The 25797-nt window shown below is 45.7% G+C and overlaps 3 protein-coding genes across 6 annotated transcripts; 2 read left to right on the plus strand and 1 right to left on the minus strand.

Moving 5' to 3' along the window:
* Nucleotides 1-516: 516 nt before the first annotated feature.
* Nucleotides 517-16983, plus strand: stox1 (storkhead box 1). Its single transcript, XM_029175716.3, has 4 exons — nucleotides 517-1046; nucleotides 10750-10902; nucleotides 11059-13735; nucleotides 14311-16983. The coding sequence occupies exons 1-4, from the start codon at nucleotides 731-733 to the stop codon at nucleotides 14462-14464; spliced, it is 3300 nt and encodes a 1099-aa protein (XP_029031549.1). The 5' UTR covers nucleotides 517-730; the 3' UTR covers nucleotides 14465-16983.
* On the minus strand, nucleotides 15670-21386 carry si:ch211-198a12.6 (uncharacterized protein LOC563253 homolog). 4 transcript variants are annotated; one of them, XM_029175717.2, is made up of 2 exons: nucleotides 21204-21386; nucleotides 15670-19224 (listed from the first exon to the last, which is right to left on the minus strand). In XM_029175717.2, the coding sequence occupies exon 2, from the start codon at nucleotides 19100-19102 to the stop codon at nucleotides 17441-17443; it is 1662 nt and encodes a 553-aa protein (XP_029031550.1). In that variant the 5' UTR covers nucleotides 19103-19224; nucleotides 21204-21386; the 3' UTR covers nucleotides 15670-17440. The 4 variants fall into 4 exon arrangements, with proteins under 4 accessions (XP_029031550.1, XP_029031553.1, XP_029031552.1 ...); XM_029175720.3 differs by lacking the exon at nucleotides 21204-21386 and adding an exon at nucleotides 20562-21145; XM_029175719.3 differs by lacking the exon at nucleotides 21204-21386 and adding an exon at nucleotides 20435-20573.
* Nucleotides 21387-22547: 1161 nt separating this feature from the next.
* On the plus strand, nucleotides 22548-25487 carry ftr14l (finTRIM family, member 14-like). Its single transcript, XM_029175840.2, has 7 exons — nucleotides 22548-23138; nucleotides 23243-23338; nucleotides 23419-23652; nucleotides 23753-23912; nucleotides 24022-24153; nucleotides 24487-24623; nucleotides 24734-25487. Exons 1-7 carry the CDS (start codon nucleotides 22743-22745, stop codon nucleotides 25115-25117), a joined length of 1539 nt encoding a protein of 512 aa, XP_029031673.1. The 5' UTR covers nucleotides 22548-22742; the 3' UTR covers nucleotides 25118-25487.
* The last annotated feature ends 310 nt before the right edge of the window (nucleotides 25488-25797 follow it).

Consider the following 25797-nt stretch of genomic DNA (forward strand, 5'->3'; position numbering starts at 1 on the left):
TGTGCCTCATGCACTTTTTTTTAATCAAACCAACATTTCCTCTTGTTAACGTCAAAGCAGTTGAAAATGTATGTTTCAAGTGTAGCTCTGGTGTTTGTTACACAAAGGCCCTAAATATAAGCTGTTGGCGCCTCAGTCGACTCGTCTCTAATTTGATGGTGATTCATCTGAGTACAATTTTCTAGTCTCCTCATAATTTGTGCTTGCAATTAAATATGTGTTTGCAAGTTACTTTTTCTTTTTGGAAACCTCAGTTCAAATGATTTTAGAAATATAACACCGCGTATAGACACAGGTTATGTTATGGTCCTGGAGCAAGGCACCGGTTCGGTAACGGACCACTAACACACCTCTCTGGTTGTCTTTTACAGGGAATTTGAGAATCTCTTTTCCAGGAGGCGCCTGTCGTATTATTGTGATTTCCTAAGGTGAAGGAGGACGTAATGACGGTGTACCTGCACCACGCACGCGCCTCCCTCGAGTCAGTGGGAGGTCTACCTGCGCGTCCCAGCGGCGGCAGCAGAGCCCTCCTCTCTCCTCTCTCCTCTCTCCGCCGCCGTCACCGCTTCCCACTCGAAGCGCAGCGCAAACAGTCGCGCGTCGTCAGTCGGTCCGAGCGTCCGGACGCGCGCTGGAGGAATGCGCGTGAAAGCTCGCCAATCAGCGGAATTTCCTCGCGGGAGACATGCGTTTTAGGCGCGCTTAAGATTGTCGCACGTGACGTGGAAGCATGTCTCACCCGCAGCGCACCGTCCAGCTCTCCGGCGCGTCGCTCGCCGTCGCGCTGAGCCCGGACGCGGAGTGCGCCGGCGCGGAGCCGCGCGTCGCCAGCGGCCGGGAGATTTTCGCGGACTTCAAAGCGCAGAACCTGCGCAGCTTCTGGAATAAACGGCTCGTGGCGGCCGTGGCCGAGGTGCACTTTCAGGGCTGGATGGAAAACTTGGTGCTTTTCATTCAAGGGAACGCCAACCACCTGGAGGTGCTGAGGGAAGCGTGGATGCGCAGGGCGCTGAGGTCCCCCAAGGGATTTATCATCAAAGCTGTCGGTACGTCACCAACGATCCAGGACGTTTACAGAATAAACTCCTCTCTTTTTTACGTAATTAAACCTAATGTCATTAGACTTGTCTTCTACCTGATACCTGTAGTCTCTGTGGGAGAAGCAGTCATGTGTGGCTTTGTCTTTCAGACAATAGCCCCAATAGTCTTCTATTCCTTTGAAGCTGCAGACTGTGGGAGCATAAAACCGTTTTAATGGGAATGTGACGTGTGTTCACTGTCCATAGGAGTTGGAGGAAAGTCGAATCGCAGCGTTGCTCCCGGGGCTGAAACGTGAAATGAGCGCTTTCTAAGTGTTTCTACGAGCGCCAAAGCCTGAGCGGTGGCTCCTTAAGCCCCTGTCCCTCTCACAGACTCAGCCCTCCTTTGTTGTCTGTACAGTATTTACCAAAGCTTGTTAACAAAGTGGTGTGTAGCATGTAATTACCTCTAAGTGCTCCCCTTCCCTGCGTGTTTCAAAGCAGCACAGACACAGTCGGGAACCCTCCTGCATCAGGCTCTCACATCTCATATGCGTTGGACTGTAGCGGTTTAATAGTTGGGTTTGATTTGTGCACGTCTGCGAAACGCGTTTTGAGGAAATATGCGATTGTTCCATAAAATTTAAAGAGTGCGCGAAGCAAGGCTTTCCAGCGCATAGCTGAGCTGCAGCTGGCTCCGTTCGCTTGCTGAACCCGCGCCCCGGGCCTCCGCTTCGCCAGCGGGTCCGGGTTTCGTCTGGACTCGGGCCTCGCCGCCGTCTACCTGCTCGCTTCCTGTCACTTTGCTCCAGTGCATGAGTTGAGGCAGGAATGTGAAAGGGAGGAAGAGACCCCACCGGGGGGGTGGGGGGTGAGGTAACGACGGACGGGGGAGGTGGGGGCTGACAGGACGCTGTGTGACAGCGCATGAATAAACAGCATATGGGCCAAAGGTGACGCTGGGCTTATTAGCAAACACAGCGAGCTGCGAGGTGTCCTCACAGCTTTACCGGCCCCACACTCACAGCTGTGTGTGTCTCCTCAGCCATTTGCATGGGAATGAGCTGCTTCACCGCCTCCTCGCTGAGAACGGGCCGGGCGGTGAATCACCACAGCTCCCCCGCGTTTCACGGCCGGCGAGGGGCCGTGGAAGTCCGATCGCGGGCGCTTCGCCTGAGTGTGAAGGCCTCGACGCGGCTGATATAAATATGTCCGCTGGAGGAGAAACGCTGTGAGTTGTGAGCTCCAGTGAGTTTCAACCAGCCCCGTTTCCCTTTTTTGAGGTCACAGGAAGGTTGAGACATAACTTCCACCGACGGGAGGGTTTTTTTATTAAAGGGGCTAATTTGGAAGATGTCCAGCTAACGCCGACCAGATGTGCTTTAGTGTTAGTTAGCGCTCGATGCTAAAGCGGTCCTTCTGATTAACGCCCATTGTGTCTGGTTATTAGCGCTCGGTGCTGAGTGAGGGCAGAGCTGGTGTGTGTAAACAGACAGGGCGAGCGGCACGAACGGGCCCCGTTGTTATCTGTGTGGGAACGGGCCGCGCTGGTACCAGAGCTGACCTCTCCTCCTCAACAATGTCTTCAGACTCTTCCTCATTCCTCCTCCCTTTTTATTCTCCTCCTCAGCAGGTGTTTACGCACAGATAGCAGTCGGGCGAGGTCCTTTTGTCAATGATGGGGAGGATCCACCTCCTCGACTGATGAGGTGCAGATGCGGTTTCAAATAGTCCTGATGTGGTCTTAGATTGGCTTCACTAAACCAACACCAGATGCGATGATTTAGGCAGAGAGCAGAAAGAGCAGGAGGCCCCTGCGCTGCTCGTTCATGATTCAGGCCGTCGTCCCTGCAGCCGCGTCAGCGCCGACCCACGGTGAGACACGCAGTCAGAGGTGTAATGAGGTCTCCGTGAGCTGCCTTCTTCTCTGTTTAAACCTTTGGTTTGAAGGAGGCCTCTCACTTTCACCCCCCCCCCCCCCTCGCTTTCAAGGAATGGCCGTCGAATTCCACTCTACCCGCCGTTCCGCAAGGTGGCGAAGCATTCTTTGGATGCTTCATTTAGTTCAGGGATCATTTCCTGAGCCCGCCTCATTTCTGACCCCCCCCCCCCTCTTTTTGACTTGAAAGCACTAAACGTTACGTTTCGCATAAGCGGCGTTTTCTTCCACGGGGGTGGTTTGTCAGCGCTCGTAGCTCTTCCAGATGTTGACTCGGCGCATTTAAACGGGCCACCCTGTCATGACTAAGCAGTCCAGGTCAAAGGTCAGAACCTCTCTTGCTAACAAGCTACCTTGAGGTCAGTTGGTTGCAGAGGGGCCTTTTAACAAGCAGAGCAGCACACATCTGTACAGTATCCAGGTGTTTTCCAGTCACCAGTCACCTCAGCTTCTGGCTTTAACCCCACACCCCTGCTTTACTGATATAATGACTTACTGTAGCAGTGGATGTCATCATATTAAGAGCAGGAAACTGGATCTTTTCACTCGTTTGTGAGATAAGTCCAGGTTTATCCATTGGATGTCAAGCTTTTATTTATCACTTCGTATTTGAAAGTATATGATTTGTTTTCTCCTGCAGCAGACGCACTTAGCTGATGTAGCTGAGCTGCCCAGAGCTCCCCGACATCTGCATAAGCCCCCTGTTGTACAATAACACACTATAATAATATGTGGTTTTATTGGAAACGTGATTTATTGATGTCTGCAGATAATTTCTGTTTGAATAGAGGCCGATAACGGGAAAGTGTCGCGGAAACTCTTTTTTTTCCACGGCTCGACTGCAGTAAGTCACTGCTTCCATCCGAGCTGCTCTCCTGTTTAAACACCGAGCGGCTCCCTCGACTCTAATAGCGTGTCATGAAGCCCAGGACGGTGGAGGCTCCTACGGCTGAGATGCTGCTCGGTGGAGACTTAAATCAACAGAGGACAAATGATTAACAAACCTGAACCATAAACGTCTTTGACATCATGTAAAAAAAATCAGCCTCTGTGATTAATGTTCAGATTAGCTCAACTTTAAAATGACCTTCTATTGCACATTGCAAAGATAACAAGGCTCCAGTCTCATTATACAAACCCCCCCCTTATTATCTGTACCATCATTTATCTTTGCTTTCTATTTCCTGCATGTGCAACATTTATTATACAAGTCAGATATGTGCAAACCTGGACCTCTGTTCCCAAATGCGAAGCACACATGTGTGAGAGGCTGTCTCCTCGTCCGTGCATTCCTCTCAGCACGTCATTTGTCATCCACATCCCTTCCCATTGAGCAGGAAGCCTGACCCAGTGTGACTCGGGGATGTCAGCCTCCTTATCGACGCTAATATCGGGCTCACCCATAGCGGCGAGGCGGCCCGCTGCCAACAATAACACTGAGGAGTTTCTCCTCTATCCCTCACTTTATCCACCCTGTCAGCAGATGCTTGGGTTTCCCTCCTGGGATTTGTCTTTATTCGGTCTCTGGACAGATAAATGGGTCGACACAGATTCGAGGCTATACTGCATGAAATTTGGTAAGTAGTGCTCTTGGAGTTGGTTACGCGATACCAGAGAGGAGTGTGATCCCCCGTTGAAGGGCTTTGGAAGGGGCGGATCATGTGACAGGAGGTGGGCACAGGAGCGCTGCTCTAAGTACAGGGATAACAAACAGAAATCCGCTTCATCTTAAACAGCAGGAAATAGGTTTCATCTGCGGGCAATGACGGTCATCAGTCTTGATTGAGAGGTGGGGATCTTTTGGATACCCCCCCCCCCAGACTCTGATTGGACTTGCTTGTCCAATCAGAGTCAGTAGAACATCTGGCAAAGCTTTTTTTGTGTAAATGGAACAGATCCATGCTCATGCCGCTCAATCAGGCTTTTGCCTACAATTACAACCAATAGAAACGTGTCCTGCTAGGTCGTCCATGCACACATCCAGTCTATCACACTTTTTGGGTTTTTCTTGTCATCTTGCCTTCATTAGGAGGAAGATGCTGGCAGAGTCAGGGTTGTGGTTGCGTGGCATGCACTCGGGCCATTAAGTTACCAGGGTGCTCCCCAAGTTGATCCCCCGTTTTGCAGAAAAGCTTATACGGTGAATTCTTTCTCGACCGCAGTCCCTGCGTGAACCCTCATTACTCCAGTCTAGTGCAGGCGGCAGATGAGCTTCTAACACCAGAATCCGTCCATCACTCTGCTCTTTACTTCTTTACTGCTACTGTAGTGTCTGGCCCTCGTGTTCTGCTGTAGCAAATGAAGGCAGGTACATATCTGGTGTAATAACAAGTCAGGTTTATTAATAATCAACAATAGAAACAAAAAATACAGCAGGAATATCATCAGCACCAAACCACAGGACCAGAATCACCCTGTGTGGAATTACTATTGACAATTCCTATTTTGTCTGCAAGTACTTGAGTTTTAGAAAAGCACAACCCTAATCTTTAAAGTATGTGTTTAACCACAAGAGTTACTTAGATTCGTCTTAAACACATTTGGTCTGGGCTGGAATCAATCTTAGATGATGTAGTTACTCAAGGGGTTGTGACAAATTTGGCATGAGAGGAGGCAGAGGACCTGGGTTTGGTTTCACTGCAGTGATTCTGGGAGAAATGACTAAAACATGTAGTCGGTTGTAAAAGAACAAAGCAAAGGTACTGGTGTCCAGATTGGACCGGGCTGGACTTACTTACTGGGCGTCTGGCAGTTTGTGGGGTTCGTGAAAGCAGACAAAAGCCAGATACTGCATGTTGGGGTGTGGCGCAGACTGGGACCTGAGGAGTTGTTTGTGTCTGTTGTGATTTGGGAGCATGTTACACAGACAACATTGGGCTATAAATGTCTGTCTACTGGTTCCTCCACTAAACACCTGGTCAGGTGTGTCCACTTTTACACAAGAGTTAGACAGCTGTTGATTTTATGAGTTATAGCACGAGTCAAGTCGTTATTCAGATGCTTCTTACTGGGAATCGGCTTGTAAAATCATTGGTTATTGCTATAACAGCTTCAGGGATTTGCGGCCAAGTCCTGCAGGGGTGAGTAAGATGTTTTAAACTGTGTGAACTTCAGTCTGGGAAGTTCAGTCACAGCCTGTTTATACCTTCCTGCCAACATATGGTAAATGTCAAAGGCTTGAATTGGTAAAGCGAGATTCAAGGCCGTCGCTGGGTTTCCTGCCCTTCGCTTCGGCTGCTGTTTGTATCGCATGTGGCAGTGAAGGTTCCCATGGCGACGCGAGTCAACACAAAGCCAGTGCTTCTCTTCATCGCTTGAAGGTTGTGCTCACGTGTCCTCTTTAGTCACGGCCTTTCAACTTGCGCTCTGTTCTTCTGTCTGTTCCTCCTCCCAGTCGTGACTTTTGGACGTATTGAGGTTCTGCGGACGGAGCAGAACAGGGACATTTTCTCCCACACTGATTCCAAAGCGGGCACAGTCCAGCTGTTTTTCCCATTTTAATGATTCACTTGATATTTTAACGCCAGCGGTGTGACACTCGTCAGGGCCTGTTTAAATATTTACCTTCACATGTCTGTAGAAATCTCAGTTATATTGCTGGGAATAAATAATTAAGGCTGTGAAGTCTTTCCATTTTATGATTATTGATTGATGGATGCTTTCAAGCGTGGTGGTGGCAGATGTGTTGATAAAAAACACCCGCAGCCTAAGAGTATATATGGCAATCATTCGGTACATTGAACTCCAGACATTTGCTGGTGCAGAGAGCTTCTCTAAGCGCATTCAGAGAGGGGCGGCAGGAAAGGGCAGCGCCGGGACTGGGCGAGGCTAGGTGGTTTGGACGTTCGGGCTGTGATTGCCCTCTGAAGGGAGCTTTTCACTCGGTTTATTGGGCCGTTTAACCGTCACGCCCACATCTGTGTGTTGTGCAGGGGTGAAAGACACGAGCTCGTAAAGCCGTGGTTAAAACGTGCGATGCGAGCACACAGGAGTGGGGGTGGGGGGGGTCTCATGACGGCCTGCCTCCAACAAAGCGTCGCGGCCGTGGGACATGAATTACAGCAGGCATCTCTTCCTATTAAACTGCAGCTGACTGTATGAATGTCTGACATCGTCTCGCCACAGACAGTCACTAATGCACGCTTTAGTCTATGGGATTTTTGCTTTGCAGAATTATGTGTGTCCTTAATAAGGAAGAGAGAAGATTAGCCCGTTTGCTTCCCAGAGCCTTAAAGATTAGACGATGGCAGGATAAGGATGTGTGTGTGCGTGTGTGTGTGGGGGGGCATGCTTCACACAGATTTTTTTAACTGATCCAGTTAGTTTTCTTTTGCGCCGGTAACTTGCATGGATCAGAAGCAGAACATCTGAAATATGTGTTCTTCTGAGGCTGCTCTTCAATTTCAGTTTCCATCAGATAAAAAATGGCTAATTATAGGAGGTGCAGCCCCATGTTAACATGTTAACAAGCTGCCTTTAATGATTAACTTAACCAATCATAGGGTTAATAAACATCCTTTACATCTACTCATCAATCACTGCTGCATGACTTCAACTATTCATTTAAGAAATAACATGAAATCACACTAAAACTACTCATGTAGCTCTGGAGCCATATGGCAGCACAACGATGTGAATACATGTGGCATTGATCAGTTTCAATAGCCCAAAACATCTCAGTGGGGATAAAGGAGAGAAGGTCTCTGTCAATCATCTCTATAATCTGAGCACCCTCCAGGCGACTGTTTGTTCTGACTGGAAAGTTTCAGACTTGGGAAGAAGCCCGTCTTCAGCTGTACCCGGAGCAGAAGAATGGTGTGGGCGCTGTGGCTTTGTTTTAGTGCTTTGGTGGATAACCATTAAACTGCGATTTCTGACTTGTTATTTGAAGTTGCAAAGCTCTTTTTTAATTTGGACTGGCGCATAAGCCATGCGTTACGCCTGCAGTTCTTAGCGAGGGGCAAAATTGCATCCAGACTGGGATCCGATTGGGTATTTAGAAAGAGAATATTTCTGGAAAGCAAAACAATATGGAGCGCTTGAACTGTGTGCCTCTCTGTTGATGCTCATATTGTGCTTCGTAACAGTAAGACTGAGACACATCTTGATGATGATGATCCTTTTGTTTGTCTGAAAATGAAATATATCAAATGGAGCTTTCTTAAAAGACTTCTGTTTGACTCTGGCGACTTGTTTGCCTCCTTCTTCCTTGTGGGACCGGGTTTGGTTGCCATGGTGCCCAGTTGGGTATTCATTCTGTGTGACAAAGGGTGTAATGTCGCTGGCCCAGTCTTAGATTACAGGAACACAGAGGCCCGTTCCCCCTGAAGAGAAGAGGAACACAACAGTAAACCTCCCTGACGGTCACGCCTGCTAACGTTAGACTCAATAAACACTAATGCTCCGCCGGGCTCATCCTTCTCTTACACCAACCTTTCCCTTTACAGCGTAAAAACAAGTTGTGTCTCACTTGTCTGGCAGCCATTATTAATTCAAAGAGCGTTTAAATGGAGGACAGATGATGTCAGCAGGTGTCCGGCAGGAGGTCCGGCTTCGACCCAGGACATGGTCAAAGAGGGTTAACACCAAGTCGACCGCTGAGCAAAGTGTGGGAAAACGTTCAGGACATATTTTATTATTAGTTTATTCATGCCCGTTGATTGAGGCGTTTGTTGTTTGCCCTCCCTTCCTCTGACAAACCTTGCCAACCTTTAAACCCTCGGCAGGGGATTGCCATGTAGTTGCTATGCCAGACATTCCTATAGGAAGCGAACAACAATGAGAAGCGATGTCAGCAGCACTAATTCACTGCCCATGGAGACGGCCATTAGGATGTCCGCTCTGAGGTTTAGTCAGATTAACAATTCCCGACGACGCTGGGGGAGGGCAGTCGCAATTTATATTAATCCTTCTGTGTGTCATCGGATCAGTTTGATGAAAAAAGACCCCTAATGGTTCTCACTGTGCTCCTGATGGTTGTATTACTGTTTTTACTTTAACCATTGTCCAATTATGAATTATGAGCTCAATTAACATGCAAAAACTGAAACCAAATATAAGAGTGAGCTCTGAAATAACAGTAACATATCGTATGCATTGAAATCTATTGCGGTTGAGATGTTATTTGTATGTGTGTGACTATGTGTGTGTTACCTGTGAGCTCTGTCATGTGTTACTATAGCAGATGTTTGATTAGATGTTTATTTTCCCGGCCCTGGACATGAGTAGTTCAAGTGTGAGGCCTGTAAATGTTTAGGTTACATCAAGTGTGTGCCTGGCACTGTTTTCACTGACGGCCTGAGGGTCGGTGGGAGAATCGCTCGTAGTCACACACATCACACACCGGATTCATGTGTGTGCGCGAGTGGAAGCAGCCGATCGCACGTAGCAGGTAGAGTGTATCAATGTATGTCATCAAAAAAGGTATGTGGTCAAAAACATGCCATAGTAGATATTGTGATGTAAAACATGTACCATGTAAAAGGTGTGATAGTAAAGTATGAAATCTGTTGGTTGCAGCACAGAAAACTGACCAAGCTGGGATTCAAACCCAGGCTCTAAATGCAAAGCAATTGTCTAACCACTGAGGCACAGGAACAATTAGGCACTAATATGTACCAGCTCTGTACCATGACTTATCTACTGCTACGATAAAATGTAGTGAAAAAGTGCCACAGTGTAGTACGTGGTAAAGGGGGTCAGTAGTTTGTCTTAGTATCTATCTATGTGGCTTGTTTTTTTTCATCAGTTTACTACGTTGTAGCTGATTAACCAAAGCTAATTTTCCAGTCCTGTGGTTAAGGTTGTGTTCGTGCCCTTGTGCCTGTTGTTCATATAAAGGGGGCCTGTGTTAAACCATATGCTAATCATTCATCGGCGCTGGGGCCTGGTGTGTTTTACTGCTTTCGCTGAGCTCACCTCTCATTAGTAAACATCCCTCGGCGTACTTTGTGTAGAAGCATGTTTCTGAGAGGATTTGTCAGAATTCAGACGTCGACCTGTGTGCGGACACAGAAGCAGCAGCTTTGCAAAGTCCGCATGAGATGAGAAAACAATTCTGGGGTCCCTGGGTTTTGGGAAGGAGAAGGCATCACTACTCATCACAGCTTCTTCACTACAGGCTTTGCACAAATAACTGTTTTCTTGCAAGCATTTAACCTCGGCTTTAGTTGCATTTCTCCATGTGGATTGCTTCTAGTTAGTGAAATGACACATTTCAAAAACGTCTGGTTTTCTTTAAAGAGGATTTCAGTTTAATGATTCGAGAGCATTGTGGCTTCTGTCTAATAGGCTCCCGCAGCTTGTTTTTGTGTCAGCATGCGGAGTCGGGCGGATTAGTGGGTTAGACAAACACAAAACAAGTTTCACACAATTTTGCATAGACAAATGTTTCCACGACTTTCCTTCTGGCCTCTCTCACTGTGGGTTACTTATTTGTCTAAGGAGACCTCCTAGACGAGTAGGGCCGTATCATATGGAGGCCCGGACATCTGATCTGCCCAGCAGGCAGACCTGTGGTCACTTCTGTGGGAGTAATGGAATTCTGTGGTCTGTCCCAGTAGTGATGGAGCTTCTAAAGCAGTGAGGCATGCTTCATATAACTCGTATAAATAGTCCACCTTCGTCATGATTTAGAAGGTGGTTGGCAGAGGTATGTCAGCTTCAGGGCTAACAGTTATTTTGCCTGGCAGGGGAAGTCTAGGCCGCAGCCCTCCAACCTAGGTGTGTTTGTGTGCACGGCCGTCAACCCACCTGTTTAACCCAGTGGCCTGGTGTGTTTGTGTGTTTCAGGCGACCTGTCCCCGGTGCAGATGTTCCCCGTCCCCCAGTCTCAGTTCATTCCTTTAGCTGAAGTGTTGTGCTCAGTCATCTCAGACATGAACTCCTGCCAAGTCACTGTCAACCAGGAAGCACTTGTCAACTACATGAGCAAGACTCACCCAGGTAATCAATATAATAGGACCATTTGACATTGGATGGAGCGTTAAGTCGTACAATAGCTGCCCTGCCTCTGTTTACACATACCACACTCCATTTAAATCCAGGCATCATTGTCACTATTTTGTTCCTAATGCCTTTATGTCTTTCTCCACATCTCAGGGATAACGATCCCCACTCAGGACATCCTCTACAATGCACTGGGCACCCTTATCAAGGAGCGCAAGATTTACCATACAGGCGAGGGCTACTTCATTGTAACCCCTCAGACCTATTTCATCACCAATAACATGGTCAGAGAGAAGAACTGGTGGACATCTGGGTCGGCAGACGACCCTCCCTCACCTCCTCCCATTACTTATCTGTTGAGCAATGACGCCTGCATTGAGAGCTCTCAGACACTTCCGGTGGCACATTGCAAGTCTTGCAGCTGCTTCAGCCCCCTTCCGACACCTCCCAACGTCGCCTCCACCACCGTATCAGCCACTATCCCCTCTTCCACTGTCCCAGACCAGCATTCGGTCTCTGTTACCGTAAGTGAATGCACAGGCAAGGGCTTAAAATGGCCTCGACCCGTAGATCACAAACACTCAGTGCAACATCAGTCCACCTCTACAGCAGCCGACTGCCAGGCAAGTGAGATGAGCAAAACTACAGCCACTACTAGTGCCACCGGTTGCAAAGATAAAGACAGTAAACCCAGTAGGAAGTTTGGGCTCAGCCTGTTTCGGAGGAATGGAGGCAAAAAGGACAAGCCAAAGAAGGAGTATGCATCCTTTTCCGGTCAGTTTCCTCCAGAGGAGTGGCCCGTAAGAGACGAGGAAGACCTGAACAACTTGCCCCGTGACCTGGAGCATGCCATCATCAGACGCATTAACCCTGAGCTGACTGTGGACAACTTGACACGTCACACGGTTCTAATGAAGAAGCTGGAAGAAAGGAGGGAGAGGGAGATAGACAGAGTGCTGGACAGGGGGTTGGATAAAAAGGATAAAGGCGTAGACAAAGGAATGTCTACTGAGATTGTGGCTTTGTCTAAGCCCAGGCATCATCATCACTCCTCTAAAGCTGGCGTGGGCAAAAGACCTGCCCCAAAGACGTCTCGCAGCAAGAGGAGGACCCACTCATCCAGAGAGAAGCAGAAGGAAAGGGAGAGGGTGAAGACTAAGGCTCCTATATGTGAGTCTGAATATCCAAAGGGGAAGGATTTAATACCGACTCGGCTCAAAGTGGAAATCCCTGTTGATGAACCAGACCCAGTGGAGGAAGGTGGGACTGTTGAGGGCCGATGTCTTTATAAAAAACGAATTGAAAACCCTTTCCAGGGCTGTCCAGTCAAAGAAGCTGATACCGCGATCCCTGATGCCAACAACAGAGAGCATAAAAGACGAGAAGTGAAAGAAGTTAAGACGTCAGGGGCGGGAAGAAAGGAACGAAGCAGTCACCGCTCCAAATCGTGGGACCCCCATCGAGCCAAAGCCATTACTGCAGATGCTGTGAAATCCCTTACATCCGACACCAGGTATGACTGTGTCCACGAGAGCGACTTTATTACTGATCATCGGCTCCAACCAGAGTCAAAGCTCAACAGAGAGCTGCCGGCGGACTACGGCTCAGTCTACCCACAAAGCAGCACGCTGCGAATGGACGACAAGGTCCGACATCAGAGGGACAGGAGCAGTGAGGAGTTCTGGGAAACAGAAGGCAAAAACGGACCTTTACGGGACGAGTGCAACAGCGTGCCATTTCACAGCAACACTTCAGATGATGGGCCCTCTAATGTCCAACAGAACTCCAGTACTAAAGTCCTTGTTCCTACTTATCTATATAAACAAGTCCCAAACCACTCACATGAGGCAGCTCTGGCCTGGCCCAAACCATCTCTGCAGCGGAAACACTCCCTCAGACTCTCCAGAATTCATCGGGATACTGCTCAGAGGCCTGATGAGAGTTTCTGTCACACACAGTCCTCCGAAACTGCAGCAACCCACGAGCAGCAAGAGGTAAAACCCATTGCTAAAAATAATATGGAGCAAAAGGCCTTAAGTCGCAGAGAAAGACAGGAGCTGATAACTAACAGCACCCCCCCAGCTACAGGCACGGACGGCTTCATAGAAGACGACTATAGGCTCTACCAGGGAGAACATGAGCAGGAGGAGGATGCCTGCAGTTCCCTGTGTCTGAACGAGGACGAGGCTGTCGATGCGGCACATGCGTACCAAACAGGTGCAGCAGACCATCACCAGCAGGTTTTCAATAGCCGCCAATCTGATATGCAGTACCAGAGTCACCACAGCCGCTATTATAATCTCACCTTGCACCACCACCGAGTTGCCTTGACGCAAGATCCGAGCGGCAGTTCGAACGATCTAGGTCCTCCAGCAATGCAGAGGGAGGTGTCTGCCAGCCCCGCCAGGCCCGGAGAGACCAACCCGAGGCCCCACAATCACAGGACAAGATCACCAGGAGCTCACAGTGAACCCAGCCCCAGGCAAGGCACGGTGATCCAGGGGGAAAAACAGGACAACCTTTATCAGGACTGTCCCAAACCATCGGAAATTGCAGACAGCAGCATTTTTGACTACTGCCAGACGAGTGAGATCGAATCTGACACAGAGACTGTCCGCAAGTCAGCTGATGAGGGCGATGGGGAGTCCGCTCACTGGGCTGCTGAGGTGGAGGAAATGCAGCAGGATGGGTTTGATGAGACGGCTGGGCCTCAGATCCACAGGGCCTTTCTGGGCAGGCTCAGTGGAGCCAGAGGGGCAGAGATCAGAGAAGCGGTAGAAATGGGAGAGAACCAAAGTATCACGGGAGACAGCGGCATAGATTCTCCACGGTGAGTGTCTCTCTTTAAAGCTGATATGATGCTTTATTACTTTGGTCTGTCTCAGTGTTGTTCTCTTTAAGACCAACCCATTAACAGTGGGTTTATGAAACTTGGGAAGTAAACAGTCTGAGTTTCATCTCTCTCCGGGCCAGTGTTGTATTCGTTTTCACACCTTAGGCGAAGGTTATCTCTCATGGATAGGAGCCCACCACCACTCTGTCCTGCTCTGGAGGAGCTTGAGAGATAGGCAAAATAAACACTGCACTGATGTTAGTTAACCCCTGGGTTACGTGCCAGTGACTGGCCTTTCCCCTAGTTTGGGTTTTTTTTCCTTTTAAGAAATTTGCAATAAAGCTGAACAAACATTGTGTGACCAATTATAGCATCATGTATTTGGACAGAAGGGAGTCATTTTCATAATTATGTAATTGCTCTGCAGCACTTAAATGTTTCATGTTTGAACCAAAGAGGAAGAAAAGACTTCTTTTCTGACATCCAACTCTGCTGCAGCCCAGATGGACTGTGTGAACATGTGAACACAATAAAGAAAACATCCTCAAACTCATCTGCCTTTGTCCCCACAGGACTCGTGTCAGCCTGACCTCCAGCAACACCGTGATCCTGGAGGGTCTGAAGAGACGAGGCTTTCTACAAAACTTGGAGAAGCTGCATTCAAAAAGCAGCGCCATTCGACCACAGAGCTCGCTGCTGCAGCTAACGCCCGTCATGAACGTTTAGCGGAGTCCACGCTTGTGCTGGCAGATCTCTTCATTGTAGCTCTAATGGAAAAGTCTTCGATAAGTAAAACTACAATATGCAACAGTTGGTCAGAAAATGTCCATTGAGGGTTTTGTTTCTATTTACAGCCCTATTACAACTGGTCTGTGTACAAATGTACAAATAAATAAAATTTTCTTGTTGTAAAATAATCTATTACACACTTCTATCTATTCATGGACTACTTTATGCATGTGGCCCCGAAATCAAGATGAATTTACTGCCCGTTTGTGACGTATGTGCTTTTTCATGACATCTTATTGGATCAAATGTAAACAGCAATAAAATGTCCTAATGTTTACTTTTTGTCACCCATTATGTAGCAGTTAAGGCAAATGGGGTTGGTTTTTTTTCAAACAGGAATTCTTAGAAATAATAATTTAACAGGTGTGATTTTCTATATTTTTGTGACATTAAAACATGAAAAACAAAGTGTGTCCACTCACTGTAACATCTCAAGACACTTCTACAGACACATTTCCCTCAACATATTAGAATACTGTTATTTGGGGAAAATGTGTAATAAAATGTAAAGGTGTAGTTAAGAGACACTGTAAACATAAATATACCATCAATATTTATCATCCCAATGTAAGTAAAAACTGTGCTGCTTGTCCTTTTACTGACGTAAACCAGAGTCCTTTTCACTGATAAGCTGTTATCTGTGAAGGCTGCGTTGACAATGAATCCCAGCAGTGTGTACCTTAAATACCTGCCCTGCTGTGAAGAAGTGTGGGAAGATGGGTAACTTCCTGACATGCTGATGTTGTTGTTAGTTCCTAAAAGCTTTGCTCAAGGACTGCATTACACATTTATTTTTCAGTGGCGCAAACAGGTTCAGGTTCTATGACAAACTGTTTTAGCTCCCAAACATTTCAACGATTAGATCAGAATTCGAGGGAACACTGAGTCGCTGCTCAACATCACACCTCATTAAGAAGGAAGCAGTAATTGAAAATGTCCAAAGGTAAACAGTGACACCATGTGGGTACACTGTAGAGGTACACACACCAAGTTGTTCAATATAATCTTGTCAGAATTTCCCACTTCACCAGTGTTATGCTTATTTTGCAGGTTTTTGTCCTAAAAAAAACAAAAATAAAATTCTTTGGCTGTGAGGCTGAATACATGTCCCATTTCATAAGCTCACTCCATTGACTAAACACTGGAAGAGAGTCAACCTTTATTCATCCATATATGTGCCACTCAGAATTTGGGAAGAGGTGTTACAGGACTTGCCCTTAAGAGAAGCCTATATGGATCATTTACAATTTCTCTCTACAATGAGGCCATTGACAAATGTAGGGGGAAGAAAAAAAAGACAATATGGAAGTAACAGTAGAAACACATGGTAATATACATGAAAGCAAAAAAGCAATATGTATCAGTGACATCAAATTAAAATGCAGGGTAAGTTAGCATAAAGAAGAAAGGTCTCCTGAAAACCCTAACTTTTTTCCAAATAACAGCTCGGCATACATCTCTACATAGCATGCAATAAGGCACCTATCTAACACAAGGAAGAAACCTATGCTACAGTTTGAAGCACAATTGTTATCCAAACAAAAGAAAATATTGCTCACCATAATATTCACTCCCATTAAAAACTGTATCTCTCATTCCCTTTCATATAACCCAAACCATATCTAAAAAAATACATCAGTTTGTAAAAGATATTTTACACAACAGTAAATAGAGCGCAATCTATTGGAATTTGGAAAAACCTTGTAAAAGTGAGATTTCCTTGTAGTAGTTTAGTATACACAATCTTTTTTTTTTTTTTTTTAAGATCAATTTCTGATAAGTTTGCAGATTAACATGGGTTACCTATAGTCTATACATTAGCCTCCAAAGCCATAAACAAAGTGACACTTAATGTCCATTTGGTGCTGTTGGTACAGAGGGATCCGCACAGTAAATAATTAGGACACAGGTCTGGTTGTAATATGCTACCCAGTAGGTTTTATTTTCTACTATGCATTATCTTGTGGCTAGATCGCATGTCAAAATAGAATCGCGTGTCAGCCAGTATTGCTCTCTGTACAGTCTATGTAGCAATGCTAACCCAATGCAAACATACAAGAAAACATCCTCATAAATATACAAGATGGCTCACTTCTGACAGAGCCCAAATTCAAGGACAAGCTGCATGAGAACACCTGCAACATGTTTATCTCCAACACTTAAAACAAATTAAATCCATAAAAGAAAAAAAAAGTGGAGACTAAGTGGAACTATCAAAATGTAATCTTTTGGAACAGCACACTAGTCAGCTATACATATATATATATAAAAGAAAATCGGTAAGTATTTACATTAGATTTGATGTCTGCTTCACATGGACTATGTGGGTGAAAAAGAAATCAGAACAAAAGTTCTTATTCAGCAACTGTGTTGATAGCCTTGAATAAAGTTGCAGCTGAAAAGCGCATGTGCCCACCTGAAGATACATGAATAGATTTTTTTTTTTTTATCAAAAAGACTAGCCATATGGTGAAGCATTTCTCCCTCTGGATAACAATTTTACCATGTTGATCTTCAAACCACATTTCTTCTTTAAAAATGTTCAAAACAGGTCCTGGAGCACGTGAAGCACAATCACAAACAAGAATAGAGGCTCCTTCACAATCTATTATTATACCATCATCTGAGAACAAAGCCTCAGGTTCAGCTCTGAATTATAGGCGACATAGTCCTTCAGGCCAAACTATTTTCCTTTTGAAGACTTGTGTACTTATTGTCCATTTCTTCCCTCAACTGCTCCATTTCACCACAGCAATGTCTGACCGACCACCATGTGTATAGAATTTGGCCTGATGTTTATCGTTGTGTGAGACATTACCAATGACAGATCGCTGGAAAACTGGAACTGGGAGATGTGGGGGCATGGGGTGTGTGCGTTTACACAAGACAGCATGTGAGGGTAGTAAAGGGTGCTCACTGATCTGCATGGATCCTATGATGTCTGGAGAGCGAAGATGAATGGTTAAAGCCTTTGCCACACTGAGAGCACCTGTAGGGTTTTTCAACAGACAGGATGCGCTGTTTTGGGAAAGCATTGTTAGGGAATCCCTTCCCTGTGGGGATGGTACTGTACTGCTGCTGTTGTTGCTGCTGCTGTGGTGGTTGTGGCTGCTGCTGTTGCTGTTTCTCCTCCAAGTGAACTCTCTGATGCCTAGCAAGGGAAGAGGAGTGATTGAATCTTTTGCCACAGTGAGCGCAGGTGTAGCTCTTTCCCTCTGAGTGGACTCTTTGGTGCCGGGACAGGGAAGAGGAATGATTGAAGCCCTTATCACAGTGGTGACACATGTAGGGCTTGTCTCCCTGCTGGTGGACCCTCTGCTTTGGAGGACTGCCGTAAGACATGGGTTTTCCAGGCTGCGGTGGAGAAAACACTGGATTCTGCAGATGGGTCTTGTGGTGGCGAGAGAGCGAAGAGGAGTGATTGAATCCTTTGTTGCAGTGTCTGCAGGTGTAGGGCTTTCCACCAGCGTGGACTTGTTGGTGTTTCTTCAGGTGACGCTTGCGGACAAAACTTTTTCTGCACATGTTGCATTTGTACGGCTTCTCACTTGAATGGATCCTCTGGTGCTCTCTCAAAGTGGCAGCAGCTGCAAAGCATTTTCCACACTGTGCACACCGGTGGGGTTTATCTCCAATAACAACTGCAGTGTGGGTCTTCTGATGCTGCTTCAGGTTGGATGTTGTCGCAAAACCTTTGCCGCACTGACCACATGTATATGGCTTCTCACGTGCATGGACCTCCTGGTGTTTTTTCAGATGCCGTCTGCGAACAAAGCTCTTTCGACACTGAGTGCACTTGTAAGGCTTGTCTTCTGAATGCATCTTCATATGTTCTCTCAGGGTGATGGCAGCTGCAAAGCTCTTACCACACTCAGAGCATCTGTGGGGCTTGTCTGGCAAATGAATCATCTGGTGAGACTTGATGCTGAAGGCATCAATAACATCTTTACCCATAATCTCCACGCCAGGGGGAACATAGGGCCTTTCTTTCATGTGAATCTTCATATGTTGCTTGAGGCTGGCCTCCACAGCAAAGCTTTCACCACAGTGGACGCAGATGTAAGGGTTGAGGTCCTTGTGAATCTCAAAATGTTGGTGAAGATCAGCTATGCTGCCAAAGATCTCACCACATTCGTTGCACTGCAGACCATGGGCTTCATGTATGATTACACCATTCTCTGACTCCACTGTCAACTCTCCGCCGTGGTCAGACTCGACCTTGACCACATGCTCACTTTCTGTTTTAAGCAGGACTTCTCCCAGAAGTGTCTCGTTTCCCGTTGTCTTGATTTCTGCTCCTGTAAAACAATGCATCTCACCATGTTCCACCTTAATGTAATCATGGTCTGTCTCCGCTACAATTGCATCCACACAAGCTACAGCTCCGAGCTCTGTCCCCAGTCCCTGGATTTTTAAGTCTGAGCCATGGATCTCCAACTCTAATCCACGCTTTTCTTCTGTCATTATCTCAGTTTCTGCTCCATAGTGAAGGTCGACATGGCTGTGGGCTATGACACACTCCGACCCAAGTGTGTCAAGGCCGGGTGTGTCACATTCAGTCTCTGACTCGGCCATGAGAACACACTCCAGCCCCACGACCTCCGTTTTCTTGCCGGACGGTAACTCAAAGGAAGAATCGGGGTATATATTTTAGCTTTGTTTAGTGACGCGCGGGTGTTTTTTGTTATTCAGCAGACCTGTAACAGAAAAAAAAGAAATAATGACCAAAATGGCCTTATTAACTTAGTGCTTGACACCTAAATAAAATGAACCAAATTTGATTTTTGTATCTGTATGTACATTTTGAAAAACAATTTAAAGACAAATTTAAGAAGAGTGTGACAATTTGGAAAAGGCCACTATTTTAGTTATCTAAAATAATCAGGACAGCATGGAGCACATTACTTGATTCGAAGTTGATACGTGTCATCTGATGAGATACTGGCTACAACAAGGAATAAAGTAGTCACAGCTCAAACTGGTAGAACTCACTGGAACTGTATTTTTATCCACAACTACACATCTCAATAACACGTTTGCAGTTAGCGATTAATACAACTTTCACTTCACTAGCTAACAATTGATAAAAATCAAAGTGGATCGCAACGCAATCAAGCACTCGATTCTAACTTAATCCGCAAGATAAAACCGGGCCTACACAGATCGCTTATCTGCGCGATACGTTGATTATTTGAATAACTAACAAAGCAGAGCGAATACAGACATTTAAACAGTAGTTATTTTATTAATAAAACACTGAACAGGGAGTTGCTAGCCTTCTATTACTGCTACAAATAGCCTTCATAGCCGCTAGTTAGCTGGCTATGGACGGCGAAGACTGGTTAACGACAAAACAGCATCGTGTTAGCTGCTAATGTGTACAATTTAGCCAGCTAACTAGCTTAATAGCATCACGCAAGCAGCTGTAATTAGGCTATAAAAATCCACAATATACTTACATTACACGAGCGATCGAGATGAACAATACGCAATTTATGATCTCGGCCGACGCGGAAATTCGCTCTGCGCGAGTATTAACAGGCCATCTTGTTGTGCCACACCAGCACTTCCAGCTAGCCAAAATGACATGCTCGCCTAAAATGGCCGCCGCTAGCTAACGTTAGCCACGCTAGCTTCCGCCCTACAAAATATGTTCATTTACAGTGGCCCTGCAGACGACCTAAGTACAAATCAACTTTACACGCTACGTTACGAAGTCGACCACAGTCCAACAATTAGCATACACTGTGTCGGAAAACGGCGTTAAATTCTATAGGGAGACACGTTAGCAAGCTACGAGCAACCCAGTAATTCCAAACAGGAGTTGGCTAGCTGAAACAAAGATGGCTAACCGTAAGGGCGACGAATGCTGTGCAAAAAGCCCGGGAAAGGTTGCGCCTTACTTACATAAGAAACCATAAAAGACCCAAGCCTTGCAGCGAACGCAGTCAAAATCGCATTACCCAAACACAGGAGTACAAGACATGAAATTCAGTTGCAACTTGAAAAGGCACGGCGACTCATGGCTACAAACCTAAAGCCCTCATTTACTGCGGCAGCAACCGACAAACCGCACACACTTCAATGGAGGCCTTGCTGGCGTTAGCCGCTAGTCAGCCGAGACACCACTAGCGTGGCTACGTAGCCACGATGCCAGGCTAACGAGCCCGCTAATGCAGACCGCTAGCACGGCTAAAACTGTCCTCCACTTAGTACCAGCATTAGCAGAGACTGTAAGATACTGAACGGAAGCCTCACTAAACCGATCACGTTCAGTCTGCCTTCGCTTACATAGACAAAAGGAATGGTCAGTCCAAGATATACATGGTCCGATTTTACTGCGAACATGCCTTAAATATAACCTGGATTAGGCTCAGAGCTGAAACACTTAAGCCAGAATGTGGCTGTCTGCTTTACTACTAGAACACACTGTTAAAATACTGTACGAGCCAGGGCCTGTATTTTTCCATTGCAAACGTCGCTTTTACAAGGCTAGATGACCAACACACACGCTGATCAACACATTCAACATACATTAAGAGTACGCTCGGTTAAACAGAGATCCCCACTGTGTCTCCACGAATACTCACAAGTTAAACTGTAACGATGGAAAAAGAAGCAAGAGAAAGGATGGCGTTGAGTTTAATTGTATAGATCACTGCATGCACACACCCACCTTTTAGTCCTTTAATATTTGGATTGCAGAAGGAAGAAAATGAGAATCGTTTGTATATTTCAGTCTCAAGAACAGGGATTGAGAAGTGGTTTGCAAGCTGTTGTGAGCCTCGTCAAACTGCTGTGTCTTCCTCTGCCTGTGTGTGTAGCTGGCGCCACAGCTCATCTGGCGCCAACGTTGGACAACCGACGCACTTTAGCGAAAGAAATCATTGTCGACTCCATTCACCAGGCAAACCGCTACCGCCCCCTGCAGTCTAGGAGTTGTTCATGCATGACAGACATGGAATAAAACCACTTTATACAAGTTATTTATTTTACACATTCATTCATAATATTGGAGGTCAAATAATCATACTTTTTAAATATATATTTTATTCATAAAGTTTGTTTCACTAAACATTTGTGGCCTTTGTACATCCCATAATGGTGTCTTGCATTCCAAGATTGCACAGAAGAATGCATCAAAGTACCAACGTACTAAAAGAAAAATCTAGATAATGTTGTTTTGTTTTCAATGCCTCGGGGGAAATTGTTATTGGACAGCTGCCAGTATGTATGAAAGTGCTGCAATCGACTATTAGTGTCTATTTAAGTATGTTTTAAAGTGATTTATGCTATATGATTTGTATTTATAATCTTCAACATGAACTAGCAAGCAGAATTGCTACAGTCACTGAATGAAACACTCTTTATAAATTATGAAATAACTTAAAATAGAAATTCTCAGGTAAAATAGTGCATTGGGTTTTTGTGAAGGATATAGAATCTAGTTATTAGGAAATAAATGTCTGACTCTGCACACATCAGCAGTGCTGAGGTTAGTGGTATTGCAGGGACACACTATGTGACAGACATAAATGTTCTTTGCTATGATAAATTAGTTCCACAAGGTGATGCTGTTTTTCCCCACTCGCCATCTGAACTGCTTGTAACTGATGTGATCAAATGTGATCATACGCATCACACAAATGTAAACTAGCAAGAGAAACTGACTGAGGGCTGTTTCGTAAGAGTGAGAGTGGCATCTGAAAAAAAATGCCCAAGCTAAGGATGTTTGAAGGTAACAGATCTATGTGAAGGAGCTGTGAAATACTAGTACTAAAGTGAAACTTACAAGTTGTTTCTATAGTGTTCATAAATTTTCATATAATTACCTGTTTGTAATTATATAATTTAGAATCTTAATAATAAAACAGTCTTTCTTCACTGATTCCTCTCATCTGTTTCAGTATATTTAGTTTCAGGCAGCATACCTGTAGTAACGCCCACTACCTGGTTATAAAGAGCCAGCCAGGAATACTGGTTTTACAGCCGGACCAGCCCACATAACTATCGGTCTGTCGCATGCAACGTCAGTCACACAGTTTCTCTCAAGCTGTTCACTTCAGGACACCATCTTGTCAGTGGATATCTGATCATGTTTTACTTTTCCGTACTGTAGGTGTTGATCTCAAAACCCTGTTTTATTGGGTAAATTCTGCAGAATTTAGCTTAATTACCTTTTTTTTCAGCCGAATCTTTTCTAAATCCTGGTAAAATGTCTCAACGTGGCAATCTGGATTTAGACAGGTACGGCTTAGAGAAATCTCGTCGCTCTAATAGTCGTAACCAATCCAAGACCCAGGCTAAGGATGGAGAAGTCCTGTGCGACTTCTGTACAACAAGGAAGCAGAAGGCCGAGAAGTCCTGCTTGGTTTGTCTGGCTTCCTACTGCGAGACACACGCCCAGACTCACTACGACTACCCGGCTCTGATGAAGCACAAGCTGGTCAAAGCCACCGGACAGATGAGGGAGAAGATCTGTGCGCAGCACGACAAGCTGCTGGAGGCTTTCTGTCGCGCCGATCAGACATCAGTGTGTGTTCTGTGCATGATGGACGAGCACAAACACCACGATATCGTCCCAGCTGGAACGGAAAGGACCGAGAAACAAGTGAGTCAGCCTGTGTTCTTATGTAAGGACCAAACCACAGTGAATGAACTTAGAGTTTATTGTGCAAATTGTTATCATCCACTGATCCCCATCTCTCTCTGCAGAAACAGCTAAGTACCACACTGTACAAATCACAGCAGAGGATTGACCAGAGAATTAAGAAGTGGCAAGATCTTCGACAAGCTGTGGAATCAGTTAAGGTAAATGAAAACGTATTCTCATCACGACTCAAGTGTGATGCTTAAAACAAGCTACTGAGTTTCTCTGTCTTTCGTATCAGCACTCTGCTCAATCGGTCCTCGAGGAGAACGAACGGATCTTCACCGAGCTTCTGCTTTCCATAGAGAGGAAATACAACGACGTTAAGGAGATGATCCGCTCCCATGAAAAGACCACGGTGTCGCGGGCCGAGATCCTGCTCGGCCGCCTGGAGGAGGAGATTACGCTGCTGAAGAAGAGACACAACGACCTGGAGAAACTGTCGCACACTGACGATCACATACACTTTCTACAAGTGAGTCAAGTCCGAGTGGCAGAACATGATGGAAGCCGTGTGTGCTTTGACTGAACAGTGGTTTTGACATCTTTATCTTCCACATTTTCACCTGAACCAGAGCTGGCAGTCGCTGTCAGGCCCCTCAGGATACGAAGACCTGAACAACATCAGCGTTGCTCCCAATTTCTCCTTTGAGGCTACAAAGAGGGCCATCGCTGCACTGAAAATACAAGTTGAAGAAGTGAGCAAAACAGAAACGAGCAGAATCTCAGCAGCAGGTGAATGAGTTTGATTTTTGGACTTCTTATACAGAAGTAGTGTTTCTCTGTGGTCCTGGTTTGTTTTATCAGCGTTTCCTTCCATGTGTTTTTAATTCTCCTGTTACAGTAAAAGAAGTCTACATCACACAAGAAAATGAGACAGAGATGAGAAGAGAATCAAGTGTGAGGGAAGAGCCAAGGATGAGGGAAGAGCCAAGGATGAGGGAAGAGCCAAAGACAAGGGACGACTTCCTGAAATGTACGTTATTAGGTTTTATACCAAAAAAATGTGCTAGTCATCGTTTCATTCATAAATTCCAACAAAGCCTTGAGTGAACCAATGCGTTGAAATGACTGAAACCAAGCTGATGCTTGTGGAACAGGTTTGACGGAATGTGAGAGTGGAAAATTACAGCTGAGTATAACTTAAACAAACAAAGGCGTTCCCGTCTTTGCAACACGCTTCAATGGCTTAGATTTATATTGTTAAACAAACAAAGTAAATTTTGCTGGTGCAAATGAGGAGCTTCGACTCCTAAGGACTTAACGCTCAGTCGATGGAGAGACTGATGACTGACGTGTCTCTGCTCAGATGCCTGCCAGTTGATTCTGGACGTCAACAGTGTCCATCCCAACCTTCACCTCTCTGAGGGGAACCGAACAGCTACGATGAAGAATGATCCTAAGAACTACCCTGACCATCCAGACAGATTTGACCACTGGCAGCAGGTGAGTACAGAAAGGACCATAAATTCTCATTTGGTCTTTATTGTAAGGGAACATTTTCACTCACCTCAACAGCTGTTACACATGCCTTTAATCTCTTCTGTTGCTCTCAGGTGTTGTGCAGGGACAGCATATCTGGGACCCGTTGTTACTGGGAGGTAGACTGGAAGGGGACCGAGGTCGACGTGGCTGTCACCTACAGGGGAATCCCACGCAAAGGAAGTGGCAGCGACTGCAGCCTGGGCTGGAACGAGAAGTCCTGGAGCCTCTACTGCTCAGACTCCAAGTACTCATTTGTGCACAATAATCAGAGCAAAGACATCCAGGCTTCTGTCTCGCCTCGCATCGGGGTCTACGTGGACCACGCGGCAGGGATTCTGGCCTTTTACAAGGTCTCTCAGGGCATGCAGCTCCTGCACAGAGTCCGGACTACCTTCACCCAGCCGCTCTACCCTGCATTCAGCGTGTGGGGCTTTGGTACTACTATAAGACTGTAGGAGGAGCCACTGCATAACATGTGGTGTTTACGGATATTTTTAGTTTACCTTTTACAAATAATTCCTCTTTTAAATGTGAAAGCATGAGAGTCCAATCCACTTGATCTTTTTTTTTATCACAGATAATTCTGGGGGATTTTTTCATTAATTTAATTTAAAAGAAACAAATCCAGTTGTGAGTAGGAAAAATATGCAAAAATAGATCATCACGCTGTTTCTTCATGTCTTGTCTTTTTATCAGCCATGTTAAATCATCAAGTATCTCATACAACAGATCGTTTGAATGTTATGATAAAAATGTAATGTTTTAATACACAAATGCTTTGCTGTGATGTGTCTGAGAAATAAAATCATGAGAATGAAAGTAAAATTGAGTTGTTTGTTTTTGTTATTTTACAGAAAATGGCAAAGGTTAAGTGTTACCATCCATCGAGACAGTCGTAGACACTTGAAAGTCACTTAAGATACTCGAAAGATGAAATGTTTTTACATCATCCTCATAGAAATATTTATTATTTTCCTAAATATTACACAATCTAAACCGTTACCAACAACATGAAGTTTCAGTTCCATGTTATAAACTGTAGCCTCTGGGACACAGTAACGTTGCGTCCGCCCCGCCCAGTCGGTGCGCTTCTGAAAGCAACGCACCCTGTCTCCACAGGTTCGGGGGGGGGGGG

The sequence above is a fragment of the Betta splendens genome, chromosome 15 (genome assembly GCF_900634795.4).
Source record: "Betta splendens chromosome 15, fBetSpl5.4, whole genome shotgun sequence".
NCBI lineage: Eukaryota > Metazoa > Chordata > Actinopteri > Anabantiformes > Osphronemidae > Betta > Betta splendens.